General features: G+C 52.4%; 1 protein-coding gene across 1 annotated transcript; it reads left to right on the top strand.

Moving 5' to 3' along the window:
- The first annotated feature begins 3,014 nt into the window (after nt 1–3,014).
- On the top strand, nt 3,015–8,961 carry TWIST1 (twist family bHLH transcription factor 1). The gene is made up of 2 exons (XM_028750632.2): nt 3,015–4,105; nt 8,096–8,961. Exon 1 carries the CDS (start codon nt 3,433–3,435, stop codon nt 4,069–4,071), a length of 639 nt encoding a protein of 212 aa, XP_028606465.1. The 5' UTR covers nt 3,015–3,432; the 3' UTR covers nt 4,072–4,105; nt 8,096–8,961.

The following is an 8,961-nucleotide window of genomic DNA, read 5'->3' as shown; positions in this document are numbered from 1 at the left end:
GAGATGTCCTCCAGTAATTCGCTCATTCATTATCCTAATTCAAGAAAGTGGGCCACATAAATAGAGTCGCCCGACACCTGCCCTCCACGCGCACCATTGACAGCAATGCGCTTGGCCCCTTTCAATAGTTTAGGGGTGGCGTAGGCGTGGCTTGTGCGTCCGAGGCGCCCAACAGTCTCCCCGTCTGGTGCGTCGGCTGGAGTCCCTAGACAGCATTCCTCCCCCTTCCCGCCCTTTGGGAATGACTTCGATCGATCAGCAGCCGGGAAATCAATCCTGCGGGTAACCACACGAGTATACTGCAGAACATGCGATGCCTCTGTGGGTTTTCTTACGTCTAGGGTGGGGCTAGGCGGGTGCCTTTGAAAGGCCCACCTGTACGCTTTTTATGTTATTTGCAAAAAGGAATGCTTTGCATTCAGTTCTACGCGCTTAACGGTGAGATTCCACACATCCGTCCTTGTAGAACAACAGGGTCCCTGTCTTGGAAAAACAAGCAGGATTTTCTCAGGGAACTCGATTCAGGTTTCTCTGCAGTGGAGACACAGTTTCTCGGCACATCCAAATATCGTAGGCCTTACCAGTTGTGCCTCCGTTAACAAAACATCCCGAATTTTAAGGAAATGAAATAAGATGAAGTCAGGCTGGATAAAAATATTTTTTTAAAGGGACAAGGGCTGGGATATCTTTTTCAGATAGACAGCGAACTATTTTCCCTTTGTTTAAAATTAGGGGAATAGAATGCAAAGGGGGGGAAATATTGTAGATCTTGATTCTGTTTTTTATTTTTATTTTTTGAGATAGATGGAGACTCAACAAACCTTTTAGAAATACTGTATGCAAACTCCTTTCGTATTGCAGTGACCTGATTTTTTTTAAATATATAATTAAAAAGAAAACCGCCTTTATTGCCACTCGCTTTATGGAGGTACTACCCCACCCCCCACGGGCTGCTTACTTACTTACTTACTTTTGGGGGGAAGGGGAAACAACCAAGCAAGAAAACCACCTGTTCTGAAATGGGGGAAGAGAAGGGGAATGCTAGAATCAGGTAGGAAGATAGTCAAATGATGATATAAAATCGAATATGCTCCAGAACAACAAGACACCTCCCTTCAAATAAAATAAAATAAACGGAAACAGAAAGTCTGATATAAGAAATCTCGTAGGTTTCAGAACTTGCACTTGCACACACGCTGTTTTAGGAATATGTGCCTATGGAATTTCACTGGGGAGAAAAGCAGGGTATGTGTGGTGTGTTTATGACAGCCAAGCAAGCAGATACATCTGAACCGCTTTTGGTTTCAGAAAATAACATATCCTCAAAATGGGCCCAACAGGGTCATCTTCCATTTCCCTCAAACACCTTGACGATTCTATTCCCCTGGATGTGGAGCCATTCAGATCCACATGGCTCCTTTTCTAAGCCAATGGCCTTCAGATTCGGGTGCTCTCCTCGGGGCAATCCTCAACCCCAGGCCCGCTGGGGAATGCCCAGTTGACGCCGAGGATTGCCCCAACACCTCCAGTTCTAAATCCAGTTTGACGACGAGTCTCAACTCAGACGAGGTTTGTGTTCTTCGGGGTTTCTTCTTCGCGCTAGGATGGAAGTGGGTGTGAGGTGACGGAGTCTGAATCTTTCTTCTCCTTTTTAACCTTTCCAAGGATTTTTGCATCTACTGAAAATTAGCGGGCATGCCTGTCCCAAACGAGCCCTCCCGCCTTTGGAAGCCAGTCCCAGCGGGGTTCCCTTCCCAGCCAGCCAGCTCAGGACTGCTGCAACCCACAGAAGAGGATTCGCTTCAGAACCGATTCGTATTGTGGACACAGCCTTTCTTTCCCCCGCGAGTGACATCACCCCGCTTGCTGACCCACTGCCCGAGAAGCAGAGAGATGTTTTGCCTGGGCGGGCTGCGCTGAGCGGGCGCAGAAGCGCTTAAGGAAAAGGGAGCCTCTCCAGGTCGCTTGTCAATTTCACCTCCTCGCCTCGAAAAGCCGCAACTAAGGAGGGGAAACCGCCGAGCGAGGCGCAAAGCGATCAAGTTCCCCGAACTGCCATAGGCGCTGCGGTGGAGGGTACAGCCGCCGTCCTCCCGGAGCGATCCCCAGAGCCCTTAAGCCGGGCTACTGGAATGCAAGGTCGCCCCTTGATGATCTGAGGGTTTCACTTCCCCGCTAAAGCGGTGGGGGGCTGGCAGCTGAGTTCACACGCTAATTGCACTGCGGAGCGAAACTGGATTAGAGGCTTAAGTAAGAAGCACTGCGGATTGGGAGCCGGTTTAAAATTTGAATCCGCCAGCTCTGCAGGACTCCGGTCCTCCTCTTAGCCATCTTCACCCGGAAGGAAGTCCCGTGGATTCTTCACGGGGATTCACTTCCAGAACTTGCGCCTACCTTTAGGATCGCAGCCCTTCCAAGGAAATGCGTTGGGGATCGGAGCGGAAAAGGAGACTGGTGGCGATTTGCTTTAGCTGGGTTGTGGCGGGGATCCTTCCCCACTCCGCGGTCACAATTTGATCCCCAACCCATTGATCTGGAAGGCTCATTGCAGTTGCGAATCAATGGCTTCAGCGATCCCAGACCTGCTGAAATATACATGCGAATGAGGGTCTCGGAAGCCAAGCCTATGGAAGCCAACGGGCCCTGCTTTCAAGGAAACGGGGTGGGATGCGAAGGTATTGATTTTGATCTGAGCAAAAAACTACAACCTGGCTTTGCTGAGGGAGTGTGTTTAAAAGCGCAATCTCGGAAGGAAACGGCTTGCTGAGTTTAGGAGGCCGTCAGAGGGGGAATCGGGGTTCTCTTTTGCTATACTTAACAAAAGCTCTTTTTCCGAAAGGCGGAGAGCAATCTGCTCCGAGACCTACTTCAAACGAGGGGAACCCGGGGTTTTTGGAAGCGGGGGCTCCTCCACTCGATCTCTGGCTAACGGTCTGGGAACCGTTTGGGAGGGGAGGGTGCGGGGGGGAAGCGGAAACTTTCCTCTCAACCTCGGCAAAGTCCCTCCTCTCCACGTCAAGCCAATGACACCGCTGCCCCCGAACTTTCCGCCAGCAGGAGCTATAAGAGCGTCCCTGGCTGCAACTTTCGCCCAACTCCCAGCCAGCTCCAAGGAGCCATCGGGAGGGGAGCTGACACCGCCAGGGAGATTTCCACCGTCCTCGTCGCCCTCTCTCTTTCTCTTTCTCTCTCACTCTTTCTCTTTTTTCCCCCGGCTCCCGATGGCCTCCCCCCACCCACCCAACTGAGGCCCTCCCCCAAGCCCCCACCCACCCACACCCTGGTCCTCCTCCTCCTTTTCTTCCGCAGGCCCAGGATCCAGCCAGGGGGAGCTGGCTGGCTAGGCACCCTCTCCTCCTCCCCCCTCTCCTCTCCCCTCCTCCCTCGCCCCCTAAAAAGGGCTGCTCAGCGCGCTGCGGGTTGGCCCCCGAGATGATGCAGCAGGACGAGTCGAACTCTCCAGTCTCGCCCGCCGACGACAGCCTGAGCAACAGCGAGGAGGAGCCCGACCGGCAGCAGCAGCAGCTTCAGGGCTCCGGCAAGCGAGGGGGACGCAAGAGGCGATCAAGCCGAAGGAGCGCCGCCGGGGTCGGCGGAGGAGGCGGAGGCGCAGGAGGAGGAGGAGCCGGCGGGGGGATCGGTTCGGCGACCGAGGAGCCGTGCAGCCCGGCGCAAGGCAAGCGGGGCAAGAAATCCGGCGGAGGCGGCGGCGGGAGCAGCGGCGGCGGCGGAGGCGGGAGCAGCAGCGGAGGGGGCAGCCCGCAATCTTACGAGGAGCTCCAGACGCAGCGGGTGATGGCCAACGTGCGCGAGCGGCAGCGCACGCAGTCGCTGAACGAAGCGTTCGCGGCGCTGCGCAAGATCATCCCGACGCTGCCGTCGGACAAGCTGAGCAAGATCCAGACGCTCAAGCTGGCCGCGCGCTACATCGACTTCCTCTACCAGGTCCTGCAGAGCGACGAGCTCGACTCCAAGATGGCCAGCTGCAGCTATGTGGCCCACGAGCGCCTCAGCTACGCCTTCTCCGTCTGGCGCATGGAGGGAGCCTGGTCCATGTCTGCCTCTCACTAGCCTCCCGCGCCGACTGGCCCGGCCGGAGACCGAGGTAAGCGGGAAAGGGACGCGACGGGACGGGCAGGAGAGAGAGAGATCTGGGATCTGGGAAGGAGGAGGGGGCCCGCGCTCAGACTTGGCCTTCGCCGTGGGCCTGCTGGAGCAGCCTGACTCTCGAGGAATCCCTCTGAGACGGGCAGGGGCAGCTGGACTGCAGCCTCGCCTAGACTGCGAAAGGAACTCGCTTTGCGCACGATCTCGGGACCCCGGACACGCATCCGGGTGGAGCGGCCAAGTTCCCTGGAAAATCGGGGCCTTTTGCCTGCAGGCCAAGCTGGGCTAGGCTTCCTTGTGAGGAAGAACTCCTGTCTCACAACTTCTCTCCCCTCCTCTCGATCCTTTGCTTGAGAAAGAGAGAGTTATCCCCCAGTCCCTTTGAATCCTCACTTCAGTGCTAGTTAAGAATCCGTCCAAGACCGCTGGTACTTGCAAAGATCCATAGGGAGAGAGCCTCTCTCTCTCTCTCTTTCTTGGAGACGGGAGAAAGAGGGCCTCTAGGACGCTCCCTCCCGGTTTCGGAGATGCTGAGGCTCGCCCGCCACTCTGACGCCTCCTTAACTTCCCGCATCCTCCTGAGTAAGTCCCTCTGGACTCCAGAGCGGACTAACTTTTTTTCTGGGGTGGAAAAAAAGCATTCGACTAACACGCCCTGCCTTCCCCCAGCTTTCAAAGATGGAAGGCTGCCTTTCCAAAGCAGCGCGCGTAGGCCTTAGCAGCCCGGCTTAAGCGGGATGGATTTCCGCGTGCGGGATGAAGGAAAGTCAGGCTAGACCAATAGGAGCAAGCGAAAAAGCGAGGGTAGCAAGTCGCCTTGGATGGCAGAGAGCGGGGTCCACCCCTGAAGCGTATTTTTAAGGCATCCATCTCCCTCCCCTTCTGAACACGTGTCCTACCGGGGTGCACCCCGGATCCTCCCTACGCGATCCAAATCCCTTGGTGGCGGGGAAAGGTTGAAACGGGACTTCTGGGCCTGCAGCCTGAGAAGGGAATTAGGAAGAGGGGAAAGCCTTTATTTAAAATCCCAATTGCTAGACACCCCTCCATGCACGCAGGCACCCCGCTCGCAAACAATCAGCGAACTCGCTAGATTCGCCAACCCAAAGCAGAAAAGCTCCCACTTCGGCATTTACTGTATTCGAGTCGCCCTCCACTTCGGGGGAGATCCGGGTGATCCCATCCCAAGAAAGCTTCCTTGGAGGCCACTTCGGCTTGAAAAGGAAGAGGTAAATTCTTGAGTAGGAAGGGAATCGCATTTCCCAACGCCGACCCACACACCCACCGCTAGATCCTCGACACACGCTTTCTTGCGGAGGTCCTCTCTTGACTTCCAGGCTGGTAAACTGGCCGTGGAGCCGGCCAGAAATAACACGCAGTCTACGGAAGCGTCTCCTTTAAAGAGCGTGTGCCCTGCGTTGGACCGTGGCTGTGGCGTTAATGTTTTGTTTAGTTAGCCCCACCCAAAAAATCTTGCGGACTTTCCAAATGCGTTGATTCCGAGGGAGCTCCTTCCCAAGGCAAGGGCTGTTGGAAGCAGATCGCGGGTTGTGGGGAGTCTTAAATGCGCCTTTTCCCGCGAAAAGAATTCCTGTATGCCTGTGGCATCGGGGTCCCGAAGGTCTGCTGGGACGTTGACTGATTCTCGCTGGGATTCTTAGGCAAGTTGGATCGGCCATCCTAAACATGATCTCTCAAATTACGCAACTAAACTGGTTTGGGCGTAGTGGTGACTTCTTATTTAAGGTTTGCAAAGCCTTCTATGTTGGGTTAGAGCCTCAGAGTCAGCGCACGCCGCTTCATTTTTTAAGAAGATCAATGAGCCCCCATAATCAAACAGGTCCTTCTTATGACTGACTGTTGCAGCCTCTTTCCCTGAGTAAGTCCCACGGAACCCAGTCAGTCCTTGCTGCCAAATTAATATGCTTAGGTCAGCAGGCGGCTCCTGTGCATGTTTACTCGGAGGTAGGTCTCACGGAGTCCGGTCGAGCTGGTAGCCAAGCATTGACTTGTCCCAGCCTAGAGACCGGTGGCACCACCATGGAAGAATCTCAAGTACATTTGTTCCTCCATCCTGATGCTGCGATCCTCTGCACACAACATCTAGGGAGAAAACCTAAGGAGCAAGCATGGATAGGATCGAGCTGTTAAATCTGCTTTCTTGGAAACTAAATGGATTTGAAGCCTTAATTCGAACCTTTATCAGTAGCACATATCAATACTGATCGAAATGGTGCTGGGATGGAGCCTTACTCTGCTGAGGGTTACTCAGCCATGTAAAGCTGCGGGAGAACTCAAAGAGACACTCAGCTCCCAAACGTTTGTAGTTTTTAACCTCTCACAGAGCTGCAATTCCCAGCGCCCTTAAGGAACTACAGTTTCCGGGGTTCTTTGGGCGAAGTCATGAATTTGAAATGAGTGGCGTGTAGGCAACCTGATTCTCAGTCTTCTAACAAAATGTGGCGGAGTATAATGAGATGTTCAAGGGGGAGCCTGGCCCGAGAGATGGTCGCAGAGTCTCCCCTATTGGGGCTGCAGCTCCATTAACTGACTTCCGAGTAAATATATAGAAGGAGGCTGTAAGTCTCCTGGCTTGCGACCTTGCTTGCTTTGAGGAGGACAGGCACGTGGGAATGTTCTACACGTTCCTGTCCGTGGAATCCTCAGGAAACGCTTAGGGTGGCGTGGGACTTTGGGAGAAAAGGAAGCACCGCACCTCCAGATCCCGTTCATGTTTACTGGGAAGTCCGACCCACCCAGGAGCGCAGCTTAAGGTCTTGTCTTGTGCAGACGGACTTAAAGTACCAACCCTACTCTGAGCTGCATATGACATTCCCCAGGGAAAACACGCGCAGCACCCGGGTGATGCATAGCTGCAATCCTATACTGTACACGCTTCCCCCGGAGCAAAAAGTCCCTTCGGCTCAGCAGCGGGGATGAATTGGGGTGCAAATGAGACTATCCGGGCAGCCAGGGTTCCTCGCCACCACAGCTCCCCTTTGAAGGCGTTTGGGGGTTTGCTTCCAAGTAAACATGATCGGGATTGGAGCATTACGTGAAGCCAAGGGCCGCCCAGCATTTTCTCCTCCAGTAGCATCAGGCGGCTGCTGAGCTAGGCCGGAGGTTGAGGGCCCAGACCAGAGCGCCTACCTGGTCAGGTTAAACAAAGCAGCTTAACTGTCACGGGGATCGCAGCGTGCAATCGAACCGCAATCGGCAGCCTGCCCGCCAGCCTCCTACCGCCTCTCTCCGGATGGGCACGACCAGCCTCTGCTTCCCCTCCCCCCCCCAAAAAAAAATATTTGTTTTGTTTTAAAGTTGTGCCTCAGTCTCGTAGCAGTACTTACAGCGCACCCAGGGAAATTAGGTAGGGACAACTCATGAACCATTATTATAACTATGATTCCTTGAAGCGACTGGGAAAGGATCCACCTCGGGTTGCTGATCAGGCTTCCTTCTGAGGGGACCTGCTTCCAAGTAGCTGAGCTTAAGAGCACCAGGGGGAAGCGGTCCGTCCCCCCCCCCCAATGCACTAGATTCGCCTAGATATCCGTAACACTCCCCTCTGCGCGTTTCCTAATTTCATGCCTCTCCAGCAGGGCCCTCCTCCCTCCTTCCTTTGTGCTTTAATTCCTCCTTCCCCCCAACCCCCGTGGACACACAGAAGCACATTGTGTAGAGCAGGCTAGAATCAAACATTTGCAGCGGTGTTATTTGCTGGAATTGTTACGCCGCGTATTTTAAAGCCGCCCTTCAATCGTACTCAACCAGGGCGGTGAACCAAAATATATACATATATAAACAATGGACATGTACAGAGATAGAAAGTAACAGAACCTAGAGAAGGAGGTGTTTCAATTTTAAAATTAGTTTAAAAATATGTCTCTTTCTTTTAATATATGTGCGCAATATACAGTATTTCATTTACCGTTTCCAGTAACCAACATTCCCTTCTTCTCTTTCTCTTTCTGCCTCTGGGTTTTTGCAGATGACATTTGTTCCCAAAGAAGGAGAGAAAACGGACAATCTAGAGAGAGACTCTGCACTTGGACTCGGCTCCCCTCCTTTGTTTTTCTCTCCCCCCTTTGTTCCCTCTAAGACAATATATAACGCCAAGGATTTTCTTGGAAATTGAGCGGCGTTCTTGGCCCACGTTGCAAGGAGCAGGGCGTTGGGAGACCAGGAGAGGCGAGAGACCCGGGGGGGGGGGGGCTCCTCGGATGGTGAGGCGGCTGATCCAGAGGCGGCCAAAGGGCAAAACCAGACATCTCTGCATTCTGATCAAAAATCTGAACCGGTTTTATTTTTATTTTTCTATTTTGACGAAGAATGTTGGAATTTAACTTTTTTTTCCTCTTTACTTCCTTTTTTTTTTTTTTTTTTTTTTTGGTTCTTGCATGCATGCATTCCCAAGAGAGTTTATGAGCCACTCATGAAAGGAAATACGTTACTGTGGACTCCCTCCATTCCCCTCGCTCTCTTTTTGGAACAGATCTAATGACAGAGAAACCCGGGAAAAAAACCCGTTTAGAACGAGTGAGAAAGGAAAAAAATATTTTTTAAGAAAATATGTTTAGGGTAGCTATGCATTATGGGCTCCAAAACTCTTATATCCTGCTCCTCTTTCATTTATATTTTATTTTTCCTGCAAGAAAAAAAGGAGGGGGAAATGGGGTGGGGGGAGAGCGAGAGAGAGAAAAAAAAATGAAACATTCTATTTATTTATTGATGACCCATGTTTAAAAAAAATGCAAATAGATCCGGTGTCTAAATGCATTCCTATTTTTATGATTGTTTTGTAAATATCATTGTATATTTTTTTCCTGCAATAAATAAATTGAAATGTTAAAAGAA

Source organism: Podarcis muralis, chromosome 12 (assembly GCF_964188315.1).
Source record: "Podarcis muralis chromosome 12, rPodMur119.hap1.1, whole genome shotgun sequence".
Classification (NCBI taxonomy): Eukaryota; Metazoa; Chordata; class Lepidosauria; order Squamata; family Lacertidae; genus Podarcis; species Podarcis muralis.
This window is presented reverse-complemented; position numbering and strand designations above follow the sequence as displayed.